This window comes from Leptinotarsa decemlineata, unplaced genomic scaffold (genome assembly GCF_025532065.1).
Source record: "Leptinotarsa decemlineata unplaced genomic scaffold, Ldec_3_MD MMD2_tig00026336_RagTag_RagTag, whole genome shotgun sequence".
Taxonomy (NCBI): Eukaryota; Metazoa; Arthropoda; class Insecta; order Coleoptera; family Chrysomelidae; genus Leptinotarsa; species Leptinotarsa decemlineata.
The window spans coordinates 13,367,989-13,392,570 of NW_027412692.1; the positions used below are offsets into that span (position 1 = coordinate 13,367,989).

Here is a 24,582-nt window from a genome sequence, read left to right on the forward strand (position 1 = left end):
ACGCAACTAGTGTTTGAAGCATCCTTTTGAGTGCTGCTGATCTATTCTGATAGGAATGTGACAAAGAATTATGTGTCGAGTAGATCAGGAGTATATAAGTTGTCTGTTCTTGCCCCAAACTTCATATTGGTCAAACGGGCAGAAGCTTTTCCTAAAGAATGAAATATCATATGAGTATTTATGAAATAAACCATCTTTTGGTAGTTACATTTGAAAGAGAAAGAAGAAGAAAAATTGTTTTTTGTAATATCTGAAATAGACTTTTCTTACAGCAAATATTTTAGAAAATGTAAAAAATGAATGCGTAATTCTTAATTGATTTAATCTAAAATATTTACTTCTAATCAACAAACTAGATCAACTATCATTTCACTGCCTACAATAATTATTTCCAGTTGAAATCTGAATCAAACAAAAATGTTTTGTTCACACCATTAAAATTTAACGATAAAAACGGCAAACTTCGTGTTAGGCACGTCTCTTACTTGAAATATGCCACATGAAAGTTTCTCTGGAATTTCCCGTTTCTTTTTTATATACCTGTAAAGCTACTGTTTTTTTTAATGCTATTTGAAACCGTACAATATGTACAGTAATGGTCTTTTGAGGGAAACGAGCTCTTGACCCGAATTGACCTTTCAGATGGTGTTGCTTGGCGACACCAAATTACCATTATTTTAATTTTTTATTGCCAACAGCAACAACAGTTGAACCATAACCTTTCATCTCCCGAAGTGGATACATACCCTACTTGTTCTAATATAGTACGTTCGTTTGAGAATCCATAAGTTCATTAATTTGAAATAACTTAAACTAGTATCTTATCGAAACTTGCTGAGCTGGTATTGCGGATAACCTTTGAAATAACCTTGAAGCATAATCTGAGGCAGGTTGTTATTTGTATAATTAACTCGGCGTTTACAGAAATAACATAAATTACAGAGATATATTCAATTTAGAACCTCAGATAACTAGTCCGAGTGAACAATTTACAAAATCTTTGTTTTCCACAATAATTTTCAATTTTTATATGGGAGAGATTATTCTCTATGTAAATACATTATATCTACAAAGCTTTAAGCAAATAGTTCAAGCACGAGAGATATACTACGAGAGTGGTGGTCCCAAAGTACCCGGCCTGACCTAGAGATGGCGTTAGTTGTTTGAAAAATATCACCCACTGTATCAGGAAGTACACAATCTATAAATTTTATATGTTTCAAGTTTGAAGACGCTGGTTTAGTATTTGTTTGTCCGCCATCAAAAGCAAACGTTTCGGAGAAAATTGGTTATCGTCGGCATTTAATGGCTATTTTGAGGATCAAGACAGTTCTTATTATAAACACGGTATTTAATTTATCGAACGTCGCTGGGAAAAGTGTACAGAGCTGCACGGAGATTACGTTGAATAAAAAATACATTTTTTCCCAAATTGTTTGTGTTTTCTTTGTTAGGCAGGATACTTCTAGGACCATCCTCGTATAGCAGGTATATTTTTATTGTTCAAAGACTCGAAGAGCTCTGCCTTGACTCAAAAAAAGAAAAAACTTCCCAAATAACTATACATTATTAGTGACGTCAAAGATAATGAAGAAAGCTGTAAGTTAACATATTCTTTACTTTTTGCAATGCTTCAATTCCTTGATCGATAATAGCTGCAGGTTGTTTTGCTTCATATTCCGAAACATTTTAACTTGTACTACGGTACGGGAGTTTATGATAAACTTTCTCAAAGATATTCCTATCAATGGTTAGTCTCTCTTGTGAGAGACTGGTGTTCCCCAGGGAATTATATGGCCTCCAACTCTATTTTTGTATACATCAGTAACTCATCGGAAGAGAATAGGCTTGTTTTTCTAACTACATTACATTTTTTTTGCTCATCTTCGCCGACAAGGAATTTTATGTCTTAATTAAGGATCTGAGGGAAATTTTAGCTTGTTCCCATATAGAATTCATTGCTGAAAACACTAAACCATTTTTTTTCTGAGAAAATAACTGTCAGAATTCCACAGAATAATACTGGCTACTACGATTAATTTGTTGGGTATGAAATTGCGAACATTACTATTCCAGCAATATGTCGGAATAGAGGAGTTAACTTCTGAGAAACAAAGAACATTATTTCGAAATTGAAAGTTGTACAAAAACCTCAACAACTATTGTCGCTGTTTGAAGCTTAAATTGAGATTTCTGTGAAATACTCACTTATACGTAGATAATAAGCATACCCTGATTCTACTAAATCCTATCCGGAACAGAGCTATCCGAACATAGACCCCAACATTACAAGAAACTTTGATAGTAAGGAACATCGAAAGACTGAAAGTGTTCTGCTGCCTTCGATCACTTGATTCCCCCCGTAGATCGGTATATATCACAAGCCATTTTAAGAACTTTTTCATTCGGGGACCAGGATCTTCATGAAATGAATTTCCAAAGATGTCCAAAGTCGAACATAATTTACGTAGAAGTTATTTCATACCGTAATTCATACTTAAGATAACATGTAACACTGTGTAGTTTCATATGTTTTCGGGTACCTTAAATCAAGCAGGTTGATTCATATTCTTTCGAAGTGATTGGCCCTTCTCTATTAGTACCAAATACTGATTTTTTTTTCTGAAATCACGATATATCGTTATAGAAATTGAACTTCGCCTTTTGTTTCCAACTTATTCATATTTTGTCCGTACTATTCATTAACTGTTGAACCTTATTAGTTGTAAACAATAAAGACATTTATTATTATTCTTATTGTTATTATTTTAAAAATCATCTCCTGATGACGCTGACTTGGTTGTCGAGACTCACGTTTCCGTTTCAAGCAAATAGAGAGGGCCAATAGACGAATAAAGGAAGTAAGGAAAAGAATTGCAATGTTAATTAATATACACAGAAAGGTATCCAGCTATTTTGTAACTCGCTGCGTTAGTATCAAAGATACTCGTACTAAAGACCTAAAACTGAATAGAAACAAAAATTTTGTAGACATCCCTGTTCTCTTTAGATTCACAACAAAGAACCTTATTTTACAACTGGATTTTCTCATCGAAACGTGGAATATAAACTATTCAGAAATCGAATGGACAGAAGAAACATTAAATTGCCAATCAAAAGAATCAATTAACCTCGAAATGTTTTCCGTTTTTCTCGTTTCACACGATGCAGATGTTTTTTACTGAATCACGAGTAATCACGATGTCGAAATTGCTTTGTAATGGGAAAAAGAGTTGTTTCAAAGATCATCACGTTTAGTTGAACGTTGTGTCTGTAGTTCTCTACATGAAACCTCGAGAGCATTAAATCATTCCATTGATGAATTTGTTATCTACGCTGCACAATAAAATAGATTTATTCAGTATGATAAAAAGTGATTTATTCCTAATATAGGAATGTAGGTTTTGACGGCTGTCGTCAATGTTTTGGTTGCTTCCCAGGTTTTGCCATGGTTTTCTTTGATTATCTTCAAATGTATCACATTTTAATTCACTTACTGTCTGAAAATGATTCAGAGATACGCGTTTCATTCATCACCAGGCAGCACATTATTTCTTATTATTTTTCCAAGTCTGACTCCTTGTGATTTCGTTCATAATATCCAAATGAAATGAAAAATTTTCTAGCTCTTCATTTGACAGTGTAGGACCCCTGATTCATGGCTGTGTGCTTTTACACGATTGTCTCACCACGTTCAGTCACTAAAATCGGACGTGTCCAGACTCATGATATATTTACACCTTATCCAACTATTTTGGTATCTCGTCAAGTGATAACGAACTAATTAAACGCTAAATAATTTAATCTTCCGATTGTTGGCCGCTGCCGACATGATTACCATCTCGCCAACTCGTCGATATAATAATAAACCCAGTGACTAATAACGAAAAGTCGGGAATTTTAATCACTTTGGGTTGCTTACGAGTATAGTTGGCAATAGTGCAATCGATCGCCCGCGCGAAATATTTCAACAGCAAGCATGGTTTTCTTAGAACCTAATTGTTACTTACTCATGCAAAATGTGAACAAATACTCCACTTGAGCGATTACCCATAATGTTCTAACACTTGAATCCCCATAATACAACTTTAATATGAATCCAAACAAAAAATAAGAATGACTGTGACCTTTCACGGTGGTAGATAACTGCGTGAAAGCTATTTCTCGGGTTTTTAGCAGTGACGTTTCGTCTACTACTGCGGTCGACATTATTAAACCAGCGAAGTAAGCCACGCCCACCTATGATAATATAAAAACGGAGATAAATTCTAGTATTGACTTTGATAATGTCTACTGAGAATTCAAAAGCTAGTATACATTGAAGACATTTTTCCTGGGATGCCTGCTCTAGTATTTGCTTTAGGAAGTAGGATAAATAAAGTTGATGAATCTCCATAAAAAAGAAATCATGAAAACTTATTTGGGAAGGCTTAGACGTTAGTTACACTACAAAATCAGAAACTCTTCAAAACATCCCTTCATAAACCTACAATTAAATAAAAAGGTTATATCCCACACACTATCAAGTGAGAATTTGACATCCAATTCGTATTAAATGTCAATTCAACAAACTTATAACCGTCAAGGTGACTACTAAACGTGACAACAAAAACTTTCTAGTTCGAATGAACGAATCTAAGCTCATGGACTAACTCTACTGCGAATCCTGCAGTATTGATAAATATCCAAAAATTAAAGAAACCCAAATAATGAGACTTATATCAGGAAGCTGGTATTCTCATATCTCTAGAAAGTTCGTTTAAAATAGTTGAATGTGGGTTCCAAAAAAGAGTTTCTTCTCCAGTTGATTATAATTGAATTTACCCAAAAAATCGATTCCTCACCCAACAAATAAATATACCGTTACGACTTGCCAATGTAATTCGCAATATAATATTGTATAATAGATAATTAAACATTAATTTCAGTTCGTAATTACCTCTTAGCATCGTTAGCTCAGCATGAAATATACTTTGATTCAAGTTAGAACATTTCCTTGAAACCGCGGGACTATAAAAGGCAATGAGTGGAATTGATTTACCTTCCTGGTGGATTAAAAAATGACGAATGAACTTTAATCTAATGAATAGCGATGCATGTTATGACCGAACGTTTATAGCTGATCATCAAGTGATAATGTTCACATGATAAATGTACATACATTATTTATTCGAAAGTATAACTTGTGCTCTCCTCAGTATAATGTGAACATTAAATGAAAATCTTTTGCAGAAAGCGATTTCTTTAGAGCTTTCCACAAAGTCAATCATGAGCTATTGATTCATAAACTTTATTTATACGGCGTTCATTACAGTGGCTCAGGAAATATACGGAAAAAAAGCAAACTGTCACCGTTAGTCATTACTATTCTCATACTACATCGGGTGTTCCACAAGGATCATATTTAGGGTCATTTTTGTTTTCATCAATAATTAACGTATTTAAAATGACATGTTTTTCTGAACGTAATATTGTATTTTAATGTTTTTTTTTTTTCATAGTATATTTTTTTCATCGGAATTGATCATTTATCTTACTTGAGACTGTAGAATTGTTTAAAGTAACAGTCCAACTGGTAATTCTAATCATTGAGCTTTTTCTAACCATAAAATCCACAGTGTTGACGTTGAATACACTTCAATGTTTGGTTCTTTGGGTTTTCCTATTGTTCGGTATTCCCCAGTTCTATTAATCAACGCTGCTACGCAACATTAACTGTCATCCCTTTATTTAGTATCGTTGTTTTGTTCCAGGTCAACCCGTCCTCAGCAGATCACGTCACGCAACAAATCCAAAGTAAACTAGGGGACTTTCAACGCGTAAGGCATTTAATAGACCACAAGGACACTGTTCTCATTGGAGTCGATGGAGTTCCACCGAGTCCTGGGGGGCCACCGCCTTCGCTATCGTCGAGACTCCACTCGATGCCCCTCGGACAGGTGGCTGGTGTGCCAAGCAGGTTAGTAGAAATATTTCAGTAGATTCCGTTGTCAAATTTCTCATTTGGAGATAATTGTAATTGTTAAGCGATCATAAAAAAGGGCTGCTCGAAAGGAGTGGGGTCGTAAGGGCCGACCACACGACAGCGACTCAGACTGGTAAAAAAAATTCCCGTCAGTATCGGCGGAAATATGATTACTGCCCATATTAGTGAGAAATTACTTCTTATTACACTCTAACATATTTTACAGTGAAATTTCACACTCCACCATGATTTTACAGTTGAATTTCACACTCCACCATGATTTTACAGTGGAATTTCACACACCAGGAACGTATTCAAAGTAATTTTTAATTAAATAATACGTCAATGGGATGTTGAATATTGGATAAATGGAGTACCTCATATTTTTCAGAGGCCTTTTTTTTGTAAATTTGATCATCATCTGGAAACGACTCTTAAAATGAAACTGTATAAAACTAGCTAACTTCAGGGACTCTCCAATCGCGACAGAGGACGGTTGTGCCGATAACGACCGCCCTCAAAGATGACAGGTGGATGTCAAGTTCGAATAAATATTGAAATGAAACACATTTTGAGAGGACTGGGCCCCCTACGCCAGTAACCAGGCTGGATGTCGGCGGATTTGACGAGGTCGTCAGTGCGATAATAGATGTGTTATTTGTGAAAGTCATATTGAGAGGACTGGGCGGCCTCCTAGTGAAAAAATGAAGTGAAAAAAAAGTTAATAAGAAAACTTAGGGTGGAGCATTGCCTCAAACAAGACAGCTGCGCCCCCAGACGAAGCTGTTCACTATAGACAGGAGGAGTCTGGCCAAATGCGCTCCACTGAGAAGCAACGGCCATATAAATTGAAGAAGAAGAATAAGCTAACTTCAGGGTGTCGGTTTTACGTGACAATGTGCGCGCACATCGTAAAAACTCACTCTCATCATCATTTTTCCCCAACGCGCCAAAAGAAGTATAACTTCAACAAACTGAAAGATATCAACGTTAAGCCAGCAAAAAAAATGTGAAATCATTTAACCCGTTTATCCATCTAAGTACATTTGATGATGAAATTGATGAGATCTCTATCAAACATAATGAATCAATATTATATGATGAGGACGAGTCAATTACACTAACATTTGTACGGCCGGCAATATGGACTTGTTTACTCGAACAGGTAGTTACCGTAAATATTTAGCTAATTAGTAGGCAGTAGTCACGTTGATATACCTCAATCAATTCGACTGTAACTCGAGGCTCTTTTACTCAAACAAGAATGGCTTTACGTGATTCTCGATCAATCATTCCTGAATCAACGGTAATCGCAGTAGATTGAATGAATTATTATTAGTGGATGGTAATGATACGGTGTGTTTCCCCAGAGTGGTGCGTTATTTTTTAGTCTGGAAATAAAGTTGAGTATCTAATAATATGTTTCACAAAATATGCTGACCCGTGATGTTGAATAATAGTATGAAACTATTATATTTTTATTATACGTGTATTGTGGCACACGATTTATGAAAACGTTTGAAAATCTACAAAGTTCTAACAACGAAAAATGATTCAGTTATAAAAATATCACTAAGGGCCGGTTTATCAATCGCCAGCTAACCTCATTTGACTAATGGTTTTGTCTTAGCTCCTAGTCAAACTGTTTTTGGTTATCATGTTACCATCAACTGGTAGCTGAAGTCTCAGTGACCGTAACAGTCGCTAGAAAGTGATAGTTTTTTTATTTAAGCTGACAGTTATGTCACAGAATATCAGTTCCGATATTCTGTGGTTATGTGGTCGCGCATGCGAAATTAGGTTATTTATGTTTTTTGTGATAATTTGAGAAATACTTTTTGCAAGTAAAGGGTTAATTACTATAATTGTTTGATTAAAGAAGTTTTCCATTTGTTGAATGACGAAGATGAGGATATATTGGAGTTCAAAGAAGACCTTACATTGTTAATGAACGTAATGATGCTTTCAAAGAATTAGATGAGGTAGAGACTTACAGGTCCTGATGTAGAGGAATTAAAGTCAAATTCAACTCTTTTCCAGGCCTCTTCTTTCTTCTTCCATGTGATGTCATCAGTTTTTTTTTGTTCTCAATGATAAATTTATAGGAATTGGCAATTTTATTAGGAGTGATCTGTCTGTTTCGGTAAAATTGGATGTTCTTTTATTGCTCATTTTCGTTTTTCATATGCCCTCTCAACTCATATAGGTTATTATGTATAACTCATGAACTTTTTGTTAGCAGTTGTCATTTTTGAAAATTAATCCTCCAATGAAAACAAGCCCCTGAAATAGTCACATATGCCAACCTTAGTTAACTAACAGTTATTAAACATTAGCATCAGTCAGGTTATGATAAACGATTTGAATAGTAACTGCAACATTGACTATCAGCTAAGCTTAGCTTCAAGGTAGCTAACAGGGGCATTTAATTACATATTGATAAACCGGCCCTAAGTATATCAACATTTTATTATTTTTCAGAAGAAACTTTACCGAAGTTATCCGTGTTCGTAACTTATTTTATCAAACTTTTTAAGGCAACAGTATCAGCTGATTTTTCGAACTTATCGCGGTTTTTAAATTACACTCGTCTATGAAGAGTTTTGAGTATATTCAAGATTGAATGCGATACAATATTGAAGTAATATCTGCATTCGTTTCAAAGTAACTTGGTAATTACCATGTGTTCGAATTAGGATTTAAGTGTTTACTTGATGTTCGGAACTATCGATCATTCTCCAATGTTGTCATTGAAATGTATGAATTATTCACTACTTGATTCTTTCACAGTTGTTTAAGGTCACATTTCAAGGTTTCAGTAACAATATCGTCTCGTCAAATTAATGTGAAATGTCTATTAAATCGAGAAGTAATACTAATAATAATTCATCCGACTTAATATTAATGAATGAATATCCTCTTAGAAACTCTCCCAAATTATAATATTACTTAGCTGCCTTCAAGAGCGACGTAACGATTAAAGCGGTCATACAATTTTTCGAAGTAATTTTCATAGTACCTACTATTTGTCTTCAGCCTCAAAATAGGCCTCAGTTTCGACGATAATCTCTTCATTTGCGCTAAATATCTTTCCAGCGAGCATACTCTTGAGGTCTGTGAACAGAAAAAAAGTCGCTGAGGGTTATATCTGGAGAATACGGTGGATGTAAAAGCAATTCGAAGCCCAGTTCATGCAATTTTGCCAACAAACAAAAGTTTCTTCACTCAAAATGTTCTATCCCACAAACTAATAGTCCGATAGCTGTGAAATTTGAACACGTATCTTTTGAAGGTATGGATTCAATATTAGTAGCATCACCTGTGTGTTAGCCTACGAATTTTTCAGCCCATCTGGTAGCCTTTATTCGTCTTTTGAAGAGTATGATATGCAAGTCTTTGATGTCACTGGTTTCAGATTTCTCAACTGATCCAGATTTTCTAAAACGATGTTGATGATCTATTAGGATCTTACATTTTTCTCATAGCAAGGATATGATAAATTTCTTTCCATAAGTTTAGATGGAATATTTACCAAAACAGAAAATTCTTTTTTGATAGAATAATGGATTGGTAGCCAGATTTGTTCATTGTAGTTAGAAATGGTAAAGCCAATACTGAATCAGACTTTTCATAAAGTTTTGGTATTTGGTTACCAAACCCAATGGTTACTGTAGCGGAGCCCACGAATTCGTATAGCCACAGGTAACAGGAGCTTCAAAATGATTCGAAAGTCATGATAGGGGCTGAAAAAAAATCGTTTATCAAGCACTAGTTGTCAATGAGATTAATGCAAAGATAGAGAGTCTATACTCTGTTTCCTAATAGTAAAGAGTAATGAATATTTATTATAAATGCAAAACTCTAGCGGAGTGCTCCAGCAATTTTGTGATTTCCTTATGATTCGCCATAGCTGGGACAGGCGGGTTTATGATACTTTACCGGATACCCCTTTGTTTTTTATCGGAAAGGAGTTGAATTACTCTCTCATATGTCATATTTTCAAGCCGCATCAATCCATTTCACCACAATCCGCCTCTTCAACACATTTTGTGTTCACCATTTAGAAAAATCAATATTTTGATAAGGTCCAATCAAGCGCGACAAACTCAATTCAGCCTGTCTACATCGCAGCTCTTCCCCCCTCTCGGGAGACGGTGCATTCGCCGATCGCTGTTTTTGTTTTTCTCGACGCCTGCGTCTATAATTAGAAACACCGTTGATCGAAATAGCGAGAAGAAAAAATCAGCGACAGACTGCTTATCCGACGCCAAACGAAACAAATTGATTGTATCTAGGTTACTGCTACTCCAATTAGGCGTTTATATATTTATTATTTGTACTTCTACTACCTGTTTCGAATAGAACGATTATCGTCACGTAACCTTACAATTGTCGTTAATGATGACATTTCACGGAGAAATGTTGATTTAAGATAGCGGTCGTTCATAATTATTTAATTATTTCGTTGTCGACGGGATTTATAGAACATTGACTGATCACAAAGGAAGGAACAAATTTTGATTGAACAATAAAAAAAATTAAAGAATCGCTAATCAAATGTGCGTTGCCCGCAAAATTTGAACATTCACCTTATTTTTTGAACAAACCTCGTTTCGAGTATTTCGAGTATCTTAATGTGAGTAGTAGATATTCTTATAAAAATTTCTAGAGTAGATCTGTTCTATTTATACGTGTACGTGTGTTGTGTGAATATTTCAAATATTTCAGACTTGCGTAAACTATTTTTGAATGTGTTCCATATGTTTATACAGTTTATTCGTATAACACAGTAGTAGGTGACGATTATGTTATTGTCCAAGAATTTTTGTGAGTCTGTTTGAAGTCGAATAAATTAATGTGCGTTCTTTGTTAAGTTTCGTAATAAAATATTTTTTCAAGTCAAGCCAAACGAAATTAGAGGATTTCGAACTACATATTTTCAACAACGAATCCAATGTTTCAATAATTGTTGTTAATGCATTTTGCACTAATCAAAAATTGATTTCTCTAGTTTATTGGCAAATTCTTGGGTATTTCTGGACCATATTTGGCTACCTGTGTTAAAAAAAAATATGAAAAGTAATTGTTTGTTTGAAGGTGGTTGACAATGTTTCGTGGTGTATTTCATCAGTTCGGACTTCCATTGTCTAATATAATATAAATTGATTTGAAATCTCTGAAAATAATTAAAAAGATTACCTGAAAATAACAATTTTATCGAACAAAAAACTCAAATTACAAAGAAATAACATACAACAACAACCAAACGAATAAAAATTGAAATATTAGTAAAAGCTGAAAAAATTTAAAATATTATTACCAAAAAATTAAAAAATAAAAATTAAAAGATTTAAATCCAAGTTATGTCACAACGTTTCGATTGTTAGTATCCACAATCGTCTTCGGGTGATAACTGGACTTATTCCTCCGAGATCTGACTATTTATAGGTCATTCGAGTGCTTTCATCTATCCCCTCTTCCTTCTTTCCGCTTCATTGGTTTAGGCGGAAGATGATCGTTTGGAGGGAGTTGGTAGTTTTTCGCTTGATAAGAGGTTTCTATATGTTACGTATCTCTAAGCTAGCTTGACTAAATGCGTTGTTGGACAACATATACGCGGCTTCTTTGAATTTTCTCCTAAACCAGTGTTCCTCTTTGTGGATGATTTCAGCTTGAGCCCACTTGATGTTGTGTTGACGAGTCCAAACATGCTCTGCTATTCCGGATTTGTTGGTTTCTCCTCACTGTGTGTGTTTCTTGTGCTCAGCAATGCGAACTTTCAATGACCTCTTAGTTTCACCGATGTATGATTCTCCGCACTCGCAGGGTATCCGGTAAATGCAATTCTTGGAATCGCAGTTCGCCTTTGGTGCCCTAGTTTTTGTGAGGTTGCTACGGATAGTGTTCCCAGATCAGAAGCAGGTCCTGATGTTGTATTTGGACCCAATCCTTCTTATCCTTTCCGATAATCCTCTGATTTAGGGAAGTACAAGTACTGGTTGTAGAGGCTTCTCTTCCTTGTGGAGCTCTTGCTGTCTTCTAGCTAAAGTATGTTCTACCATCACTCCGGAGTAACCATTCCGTTGAAGGTCATTTTTGATGATGCCTAGTTTCTTTTCGAGACCTTCATTTGTATTACAGAGCCCAATAATACCAATAATTAAACCACTGCAAAGTAAGACATCATCTTTTGTGAAAAATTCAAGGCATTTCGTTGAACTACTAGGGGAAATCGAAGTCAAAGAGCAGGATCATCTGATCAGTTTCGACGTGGAAAGTCTCTATACCAACGTTCCTGTCGAAAAATAACTTCAAAGCATACAGAAGAAGCTATCCGAAGATGGGGACTTGAAAGATAGAACAAACTTACCGATACAAGTAATCATGGATTAGTAGGATGCTGTGTACAAAACTCCTACTTTCACCTGTTATAGCCAATTTATATATGGAGTGGTTTGAAACTTTGGCCATTGAAGAAGCTCAGAAGAAGCCCCGAGTCTGGTTGAGATACGTAGACGACACCTTCATAATATGGAACCATGGGAATGCAGAACTAGACACTTTCCTGAAGCACATCAACAACGTTAGTCCTTCCATCACTTTCACAATGGAGAAGGAAGTCCACAACGAATTGCCTTTCTTAGACGTATTGGTGAAGAGGACCGACACTAAATGGGAAACATCTGTATATCGAAAACCCACTCACACAGGACAGTATCTGAACCAGAAATCCAACCACCATCAATCGACTAAGAGAGGAATCATCAAGAGTCTACTGGACCGTGCTTTTGGGCTCTGTAATACAAAGGAAGGTCTCGAAATGGAACTAGGCATCATCAAAAATTACCTTCAACGGAATGGTAGGACAGGCTTTAGCTAGAAGACAGCAAGAGCTTCAAGGAAGAGAAGCCGCCACAACCAGTACTTGTACTTCCCTACATCAGAGGATTATCGGAAAAGATAAGACGGATTGGGTCCGAGTATAACATCAGGACCTGCTTCAGATCTGGGAACACTATCCGTAGCAGCCTAACGAAAACCAGGCCACCAAACGCGGACTGCGATTCCAAGAATTCCATTTACCGAATACCCTGCTAGTGCGGAGAATCATACATCGGTGAAACTAAGAGGCCATTGAAAGTTTGCATTGCTGAGCACAAGAAACACACACAGCGAGGAGAAACCAGCAAATCCGGAATAGCAGAGCATGTTGGACTCATCAACATAATATCAAATGGGCGCAAGCTTAAATCATCCACAAAGAGGAACACTGGTTTAGGAGAAAATTCAAAGAAGCCGCGTATATGTTGTTCAACAACGCATTTAGTCAAGCTAGCGTAGAGATACGTAACATATGGAAACCTCTAATCAAGCGAAAAACGACAAACTCCCGCCAAACGGTCATCTCCCGGCAAAACCAATGAAGCGGAAAGAGGGAAGAGGGGATAAGTGAAAGCACTCGAATGACCTATAAATAGTCAGATCTCTGAGGAATATGTCCAGTTATCACCCGAAGATGATTGTGGATACAACAATCGAAACGTTGTAACATAACTTGGTTTGAAATTTTTCAATTTTTAATTTTAATTTTTTCATTTTTTATTACTTAATTATATTTTTAATTTTTTCAGCTTTTACTAATATTTCAATTTTTATTTGTTTGGTTGTTGTTGTATGTTATTTCTTTGTAATTTCAGTTTTTTGTTTAATAAAACTGTTATTTTCGGTTAATCTTTTTGATTTTTTTCAGGGTTATCAAATCAATTTATATTATATCAGACAATGGAAGTCCGAACTGATGAAATACATGAAAAGTAATTCAATACCAATGAACTACTAACAGAAAACTTCACTACATTAGTTTGTACAAATATCAATCAAAAGATTTGACATAACCTCAGTTTTTTTTCAATCATTCCGGTTTGCAATGATGACAAAGTCTCATTTCAACATTTTCGTTAGTGAAACATTGATGAAATGAAGAAATTGAGTATTTTCCTATCCGATTCATAAGCTAATTACTTAAAAAATATTAAATTGTTTTTCAAAGTTACTGATGAATATGGTACTTTTTTTAAAATATTTTGATTGTTTCGTGGTAATCTTTTGGGCCTGTTTTTTTCTGAATGTAACAAACACTCTTGTTTCATCAAATTTTATTTTAAATAAAGATATTTCGAGAGAATTTTGCCAAAGTACAAGTTATTCAATTCAAATTAAGTATTACGTATACTTACTTGATTTTTTTAAATCAAGTATTTATTATTATCTTGATTACTATTTGTGATTCCCTGTTTATATGGTCGAGATATCAATGAGAAAGTTTGAAGCTCAAACAGAAGTCCATTAATTCCGTCAGAATAAAAATTATGTGCTGGGAATTCGATGAAGTCGACGAAAGCCTGATTGGAAAAAGTTCTGCTGGTGAGAAAAGTCTGGTGAGTGACTAACTTCTTGTTGGTCGTTTGAAAGAAAATTTTAATGTTTTGGGTTTATTCATTATCAATGATTCCAGCAAGTTTAATGAAGGGCAAAAGTTTTAAAATATAAGGAAATGATGTTGTTTTCCCCATCAACACGAAAGCGATGATATGACTGAAAAAGTTGTAGCACAGACAAATACTACAGAATATATATCGAGTGGTAACGATAACATTGATTTTCAGAAAGTTGTCTTCAAAATAAAATAATTCTCAATCATCCATTGCGAAGTCGATCAATTCTAAAACAATCCTTTTTCAGACTCCAACCTCCACCGGACACGCGACCGGAATTCAAGAAGCCCCACCACCACCCTCACCACCTTCCACACCAAAGGGGCGGTTACGTGAAACCCGCCGAAGGAAAACCTCCCTATGGCGGTAGAGGCGGCTACCCCGGTCAACCGGTGAAGCATGGGAGCGGTACCACGACAAGTCATCGCTCGAACGGAATTCTGCCGGCGAAAGGTCCTCCTCCTCCCCAAATACCTCCCATGGGGATGATGACGACACCTTCAATATCGTCGTCGTCGACGTCGAGGTTGCACGGGGAGGAGAGGCATGTGAGGAATCCCTACGAGCAGGTGAGTGTCATAATGGAGGGCATAAGTGAAAACACATCGTTTTCACAATTTTTTTTATCAGTAGTTTTTTCTACATCGAGTATTGTCCCAAATTCGACAGTTTTGTTTGTTCATGTATCCAATCATCCAGAAATGGGCCTCATCGCTGAAGATGATTTTCAATGAAAGTTAGGGTCAGTTGCCAATTGCTCCAGGGTCCATTTAGCGAACACACGTCTTTGTCTGGTCGTTTTCCTTCAGTTTCTGGGTCAGTTAAATATTGTAATGGTGCAGGGCTAAGTCACGATACAAAATCCAACAAGTTGTGGTCTGTGTGAGAACAAATTTTTGTGAGCGATGCGAAATCGACTGCTTAGGATTCTCCTGCACACTCTCACAGACAGCGGCAATGGTTTTGGCAGATTTTTGTCCACGTACGGGTGTTGGTCGATCGTTCACTGAATCAGTGGACTCAAATTTATCCGCCACATTGCTAATAGTCCTCTAGGTGGGACGATTATGGTGATCTGGAAAAGAGACTGAATAAAAGACGATTGAGTTGACAGATGTAGCTTCAACACGATGGCCGTTATCAAAGTTGTCAAAGTTCGGAAGTATATGTTAGAGATGTGTCATGTCATGTCATGTCAATGGAAAAACCCAATTTATTCATCGTTATATATTCCGCTTGTTTTATCATCGTCCTATATACCATGTGCTAATTTGCACTGATGACAAATATTACAGCAAGTTCGCCGATTATGTTCAATGTGTAATCAACAAATTTGTAATATCCGCATTAGCGACTGTCGCTCAGGAGGAAATGGAGAAGTTTTTTCTGTTGAGTTGTGCAACAGTAGAATCGATAAATAATATAGCACTGCAATTACTTTTCGAAATTACATCCGACTCCGTTGAATTGTTGGGTTTGTCTTTTGCGAGCAGTTATGTTATTTTTCAACAGTAATTTGGTTCAAGATTGGTGATTATCGGCTGAAGAAAGGTCAATTTCCTATTTTATTTCTGGTCACGGTCGAATGTTTCATTTTAGATAAAATTACTTCCACGTTATATTAGCGACAAGTATATACACGCAATGTTCTGTTCACATTTACATTATGAATACAGAGTGTTTCATAGAATTGCCTTACTAATTGTCTTGTCAACTCCTAAATTCACCTATTTTTGTACTCAAATTAGTATATTGAATAACCTGACATTACAATTTCCCTGGTATCTAATGTAAGAACTCTCTAGGATGAATTTTTGTATCTCTAATGGACTGTAATTATTGATGATTTCAACAAAGTACATATATCCAGTTTAAATTGTCTAAATCATAGTCCATAACTTATTCTTTAACACCTGCTCTGATCACAACCTTGGCGTCAAAGTGTAAAGGTATTTTTTCTGCTGATTAACGCCACTTTGATCTCCTTTGCAGTATTGATAAATATTTTTTGGACCACTACCAAAAACAAAAAATTGTGGATTGTGTCTCCTGTTTACCTAGAAGAGCATATAATCCCGGTATCTCCTCATTAGCCCCCACACATTTTGTGCCGTTATCAGAGTAAATATTTCTAACTAAACTCCTCGAAATAAATATCCTGAAACAGTTCATGACAGATCCCGCGCTTAAATCCATAGCTAACTTCAATCGAACAGCCTTGGTAGAAAAACAAACATAAATATTCTTTGGTGTACGTATACCTCCTAAGTTTATGGATCTTTATATCAAATGGGCCTTCATGATCTATGCCAGAATTCATGAACGGCTAGCGAAGTGTTATTCCTGACTTTGGTAAATTGCCCATAATATAATCAATGTTCGTAATTGGTAATCAAGTTGATCAAACTATGATGTTTTTGGTGGAGCTCTTGTCTGGTGCTCCCACCCTGATGCTCGTAGGAACTTACTCATGTGAGAGCATCAGTCAGTTATATAGTGGACTAGTACTATGTTACTGTATCGCTCTTGTTCCAATGTTTTGACAGAATCAGAATCAACGAACTTTGGCGTTATAGAACAGTGCTTTGAAAAAAATTGTTCTACAGCGCCATCTAGAGGCGAGTTACAGAAAAATTGATAGCCTAAAAACCTTCTCTATGAAAAATTACTTAAACATGGCAAGTTTCATCACGATCGGTTAAGCGATGTAGTAGTTTATCACTCCCCAAGCAGCCAATGAACATCCATTTATATATTTATGATGATACATTAAATTCAGACAAGCAGATTCATTCTGCCTCTGGTTTGGGTCGGGGGGAGTTTGGTGCAAAAATTTTTATAAGATATCCTGTTCGAGGAGACAGTTAGTCGCTTCCTGGCTGCAACGTCTAGTCTCAAGGTTCGTCAACAAAGTTGAAAGTTGGTAAACTGAGAAGCTCTTGCTTTTGTTCCATTTGCCTGAGGTAGGAATGTCCATCTACTCTGTAGACTTGGGTTCGGATTCTTCGGTTCATCATGATCTGTAAAGGGGCTACCCTTTATGAGTAGGCTCATATATCCTTTTGGCACTGATACATCTTGGTCATATTGTATCAATCATCTAACAAGAGGAGGGCATTGATCCATCTAGTAGCAAAGAGAAGAATAATGTGATATGGTAGCAAATATAACCTTTATGAGAAAACGGTAATGAACGTTACAAAGGGATCTATAGTATCGAAGGAAGACACAATTCTTGAATACCAGATAGCGCTATTTCGACTCATCATAGGTCTCATCAGTGGTGGTGCCTCATGATTTCTTACGCAAAAAAAGCATCGTTTTGAATAATGAATATTGGAATATTATGACACCCTGAATGTCGTTAGTTGGCTATTCATCCGTCTGAACGAACTCTACCATTCAAACAAATTATCATATCTTTCGATCGGTTGGGAGGATGAAACTTCAAACAATGCCAACTTTTCTCATGAGACGATGGCTCACTTCCAATATTTCAACTCCGAAGTATGTAATTATCCCTCTCGGATCCGAGATAAACCATCGACTTTCTCCGATTTCATTCGTTCCTAGATCGAATCAGTGGACGGGTAATTTTGTCGGAAGCATTCCTTTCTGTTCACGATTATACATTATAAATAACGAGCGAATGATTAATGATTCATTTTTACATAATGCCCTAATGAGGAAAGTAACCCTAAAATTACCTATTTTCTCCGGCTTCCGCGTGTTTACATTCCGGTTCGCCTTGTTAAAACTTTATGAAGGAAATTGACCTTTTAGGAAAAGCGTTTATCGGGAACGGGCGAGTGAATTACAGTATAGATTAATTTAGTTTGAATTTACCGTTTATTTGTACATGCGCCGATATCAGAAAAGTGTTTGTTGAATGTCAGTCGTGTATTCAGAAATTTTAATGAAAAATATTTTTTATCATATTCAATTCATTCTCCATTGTTATGAAAAGTATGTGGTTGCCACTAGATATTGTTACAAACTATAGCTGATCACCATTATTGTGTTAAATGGGTTTTTTATGAGTAAAGCGCTTATTTTAATTATAGAACTTTTGTTCAATTACACGTTATGATTATCGCACCTATGTCACTTGCCTTGTTTACTATTGCAGCGGAGAAATAAATCATTTTTAAGTTGCTGTTCCATAGGCGTACCTAATTGAGTCGGCAAAAAGTTAAAAATGCTGTATTAATTTGAAACATTCAGTGAAACGCTACCCAAAATACAGTTTGAAATTTTTATTTAATGTATCACATGCCTGCAGAATTTACTTGATTAAATCAGGCATATCTGAGATATTTTTAATTTTCGCAGATAAAAGAAAATGACGTTATGATTCCATACGATCTAATAGTGCTTTATTATATATGTGCTTTATTACCTGAACATACAGTGTGTAACAACAAAAACTTAACAGAGCCGTTTTTGAATATAAAAAGTAAGATTTTTAAAAAAAGCTTTTTACAGTAAAAAACGGCTCTGTTAAGTTTTCGTTGTTACACACTGTAGGAATTAATGATAAACCCCGTGGCCTGTTGATGACAACTACAAACTTGCAACTAGAAGAACATCACATTCATTTCATTTTGATGAAGAAATACCAACCCAACAAATAGTCATGAATATACAAGATTGGCGAGCAGCAATGACAGTTGACAGACTCATCAATCATACACACTAGACAAATACTGATTGAAATAACATTCGCAAATGTGTGGCCAGAGACATTTGTAATAATTTGCTTTCTTCTTGCTCCTTTGACATTTCAACAAATTGACATGTATTTAAACTCTCTACATCTCGTGTAGTACAGCTTTTTTTAATGAATATGTTTGTTTTTAGTCATTTTGAAAGGCGAGTTTGGACATACGAAATGAAGCTGTGACATTTATAACATTGTGCTTGTTGGTTCGTCTTGCATGTTCATTCGGTCTGTGTTTCAAGTAACGCTCTGTTTGGCCCACATAGTCTTTCGAACGTTAGGCCATATGTATATATTTTTGTTGCAATGCATCATAATTTTTTTGGCATTTGCTCCTGGCTAGTGCATTGGCCAACTCCATCAGTGCGTATTTGGAAAATGAAAACTGAAAGTGATGGGAGCGCAGATAATTTTTCAATGTTTGAGATTTGCCATACGTCTTCTTTATTCTTTATCCGGAAAAAGTAGTGAATGTGTCCATTTCCTCTTATATCAAAGTCTAACCCTCCTAACCGTTTTGGATGTTTTTCGACCGACGGCGACGACCTCTCGAAAATCCGTCGGAGCGCCGATATCACGGTCGATATATTATGTTGTGGAGTGGCCGGTTGAGATAATCGTTTGATTGATGTGGTTTTCCATCTGCGATTACGGTGCTGCCATTCGTCGTGTCTCGTCGTCGATTTAATATCTCGTTTTTCCGACACGAATGCCTTGACTTTTAATTAATTTCACATTGTCGACTCGGTCATCATCTACCGAATACGACAAAAGCTCGGTTGTTATTACGCTGGCTGGTGCAATCGATTTTTATTCCCGCTCTATTGTGTTCGAAAAAATAATTGGAAATGTGTTTTTTTCGCGAATTATTCATTCAATTATCGGCGGATTGATTGCGAATGCCGGACTTCGTTTTGGACCTTGTGTGCGGTGTTCACATAGAGTAGATGACATTAAACGCTTGATTGATTAAAGATATTTTTTCAAACATTCATCAATTTCCAGCAATTCATCTATTACTCTCTATGAAATATTCAGATTGTACGACAAACGCCATAACAGTCGTCAATGTGATCGAACGAATGTTTATGGAATGAAAACAAATTTAAAAAACTACTCATACTACCACTAAAAACTAATGAAAGTGTGAAAATTTGAATATTCGTATCAGCTTATTCTTTGAAAAGATCATTGTTCCGGATGTTTGAGAACTTGACGATACATCTTTGCAATATCTCCGCATACCACGTACGCATACTCGCAAAAAATTCAAACCTAGAAAAATTAACTCCCTCTGAATCGTCATTTGAAGGTCATTCAGAGAATATTGAGATGACGTGGCGGCAGATGCGTCGAACACAACGCAAAGTTTCGTAGATACGCTGTTTTCGCGCATAACTTCATGGTGTGGCAGATGAAAGAAATATTTTACTGTCCCATCTTTGTTAATCTTGTTCATGTGACCTAAACTTTCATACTCCGCCATGAAATCACTATATAAAGATTTGAATTTACTGTTTTCATTAAGCTTTCTTTCTAGAAAAATGAAACGCTTTCTAGCTTGTTCGCACGATTCGCCTAGATTTTCCAAAGATTTCTTGAATGGAAGTTTAACTACAAACCTGCCATTGCTTAGTCTATTACAAACGATCTCCAACGTTACTACGTGTTCGGCTCATTGCAAGATGTTACGGTTCATATGTTTTTTTATAATGTATTCCACAGTAGTAGACGAAACGTCAGGCATAAAAAACTTGTAGACCACGGCCAAAAAACCCGGAAAATATCTTTCACAGAATTTTGGAATTGTTGTTTTTTTCGCAACGTAACCTAACTAGGTTACGTATACTGAACTACGTTACACCGCATGCAACAGATATGCGATACTTATAAACTCGTCCCAACTTGTCTCCATATAACCAGTCCTTTGATACGTTGTCTGAAAATCGACAACTAGTAGTTTTGAGTTGTGCCGTAACGTAACATGTTCGTAGTTATGTTACGAGTCATTTCTTAATAAATGAATTTACAATGTAAACGGTCCTTTGATACGACGACAAAAATCGACATATGGTAGTTCAACTTATGCCGTAACGTGGTTATGATACGGGTCGTTTGTCAATAAATAGATGTACAATGTAAACGGTACTTTGATAAAACGGCAAGAAATCGACAATTGGTAGTTTAACTTGAGTCGTAACGTAACATTTTCGTGATTATGGTCATATGTCAATAAATGTACAATGTGAATAGCAGTCCTTTGTAGGACGGCAAAAAATCGACAAATGGTAGTCTAACTTGTGCCGTAACGTAACATGTTCGTGGTTACGTTACGGGTCATTTGATAACAAATGGATGTATTTCAACCGTAGAAAGATATAAGTAATCACAATTTTTTCGTTGTTACCGCCTTCGTATTTTTTCAGAACTGAACGACTAATTGAAATTTGTGCAAATGCGCTTCCAACTAACGCTCTTTGATTGCGAGCGTGATTGATTGGACACTGACGCTCTTAGCGTTAGTGTCTAATGGAATGCAATTATGTTTTTGTAAACTAATTCCTCATAACTGTTATCTGTGTTGCCTTTATCGATCTCAGGTTAGCGACCGTTCAACAGCATGCATGAAATCTAACAGATTTTAAAATTGATTAGTTGTGCTGAGCTGAATACATAGCAAAACACTTGTTTTTGAGTGAGTTGGTGTTGTTTGGGGTTGAAACAAAAAACGACAGTATTTGTTAAAATCAATACACTCGAAGTATAAATAAGATATCACTGTACCTTTCGCAAAACTACACGTGACCGTCAATTCTCCAAATCATATGTCACGGAGAATGTATAGTAAAGTGCCACACAAGCATATTAATTCATTACTAATTTCCAAAAGACAACCTGAAAATTTCCTGGTTCATCATAGAATACTAGGAGTCGTTTTAAAAGTTCTGGTTGTCTCATGGTTGTTTTTGGGATATTCAACTTTGCAGCTCGTAGGACCTCATTCAAACTCTACCAGCAATGTTCAATTAGCATACTTTTCTGAAAGCGAACTAGTTTCATTCTCCTATCGATTGGATTGTTGAGAAGTCTTTTTTCCAGTTTTGGTTGTCTCGTCTTTGCAGCTCCTGGGACCTCATTCAACCTCTACCAGCTATGTTAGATTGGCAAACTTCTCCAAAACACTCTGTTGATTAGTTTTTTTTCCAGCTATGGTTGTCTCGTCTTTGCAGCTAATAATATCTCGTTCTAACTCTACCAACCATGTTCAATAAGCAGATTTATCTAGAAGCGAATTAGTCCTATTCTTCTATTGATTGGACTGTTGAGTAGTCTTTTGGCGGTATGAAGGTATATAGTTGGAGTAATTTGCACTAGTTACACTATAGTCTATTTCAAAAGAGTGTAGAGTAATAAATCATGAAGTGTCATAAAATTTGCCTGAATTTCGTTGTCGTCCATGGGCGTAGGCAAATCTTAGGATTATTAAACTTAATAATTAAAGTAAATTAAAAATTACAGACATAGATAATAATAAAAGGCCATTTTTGGGAAGTAATTTGGTCTAAAACTAAGTACCTACATGTATTTAGGTAAGTAAAATTTCTTAAAAAAAGATTAAGATTAATTTTAGTGGTTCTTGTAAACTTATTTAATATGCAATTTGGGTTCATATACTTGAGCATGATTTCTCAAAAAAGGGTTAACACTTAGTTCCGAGGTGCCATGTCATTATAATAATCCCTTTTTGACCCTGCCCACCAATCATGCAATACCTATTAAACCCAGGTAATTAAGAAAAAGGGTTTAAATATATTGTAATGGTGTCTTAAACATTCGAGTTATAATAGTAATTGTTACTACACCAATTAAACGTACAGTGATATTGTGATATAGAAATAGTGAAAAAGTTATCTGTTTGCGAAAAAGTTATAATTTTAAATGTATATGATTTAAATGTATATGATTCTGTATAGATACAGAACTTTGAGCAATTTACACTCTACACTACACACAGAACTTTATTCAACATGTTGATGAAAACCTTCAGGTTCAGCGCATCTATAGTTTCAATACTTCAGGGGTACATTCGGTATATGGAAATGCTAGTAAAAAGGCGTGATGGACGTTTTGTGGCTATTTTATTGAATTTTTCCGGCATCGTACTTGATCCGATAAAGGCCGTTATTTTTCCTCAAGTCGGCTCTCGGCGTTTCTCCCGAATAAGATTTATTATTTATGAAATGGGTATAGTTCTTGGCGCGTAAGATTTATTGCCGTTTCGGTGAAACGACCTCTTTGCTTCTGACCATTCTTCCAGGAATCGGTCGCAGATTCTAACCCCTAATCGTCACTGCGGTCGTCTAAACTGCCGGTTGGTCTATCACTTAAATATAATACAAGTTTATGCTCTGTTTCCTAATAGTGAGAAGTTATATGAATGCACAAATGCAAAATGTTCTTTGGGCAATAAAGCATATTATTATTATTATTATTCAAACAAATTTTGGTGATTTGCCACAGCTGGTATACCAGGGGGATAATGTTTTACTAGATTCACCCTGTTTTTGTATAACAAACAGAATATTTTATGAGATTTCGAGTCGTCTTATCACCTGCAGTGGCGTGCGATTGGGTATTTATTCAAAAACACTTGATTCAGAAGTATTATTTATTAATAGAAACTGATTAAGACGCAAGGGCTTCGTCAATAATTTATATTCTTCAAGTAATAAGTACCTACCTAATTAGAGCACTATTATATCGGATCGGATCGAATCATATTGTCATGTCATGTAGGTATGTGATAGGTACATCAAGTGCTTTTCATAGAAATAATGAATATTTTCATCAAAATTCAACAAGAAAAACATTTTTAGGTGATACATTCTTCACTTTTCAACCGACTCAGTTGTGTACGCTTATGAAACAGCTACTTGAAAATGATTTACTATTCCGTTGCTTAAGGAAATGGACTGTACAACACAATATTTTTATTTTAGCGAAACATTTTCATTATTTCGAGTAATATTTTCTATAATATGACATGAAAATATATTTTATCATACTTTTTCGTTTCAGAGTCAAGTACCTATGGCTGGTCCAAGGGAAATCCCACCCTGCGCTACGCCGGCGGCCGCCGATGTCGACAACATATTTAAGGTGGGTGTGTGAACCTCCTCTCTTCAGTTCATGGGCTAGAAACTCGAGAGATTATTTTACCCATCTGGAAATCTTCACGCTACGTGGCTTCAGAGACTTCATAATGTTGATCACTAATTTTAATTTAACTTTCCCCATTTGGCGGAAATACTAGCGCGCGAGACTTTTTATAACGAATTTTTACTGTATTGCGCGAAGGGTGATGTAAGTCCTCGGAATTTGAGATACCCAGCTATAAACCC

At 35.9% G+C, this 24,582-nt stretch overlaps 1 protein-coding gene across 1 annotated transcript in view; it reads left to right on the forward strand.

The window, feature by feature from the left end:
• lilli (AF4/FMR2 family member lilliputian) overlaps positions 1 to 24,582 on the forward strand; it is a 284,128-nt gene that overhangs the window by 198,965 nt on the left and 60,581 nt on the right. Inside the window, 3 exon segments of the mRNA XM_074183239.1 lie at positions 5,754 to 5,959; positions 14,708 to 15,029; positions 24,260 to 24,340. Of these exon segments, the coding sequence (XP_074039340.1) occupies positions 5,754 to 5,959; positions 14,708 to 15,029; positions 24,260 to 24,340 (609 nt within the window).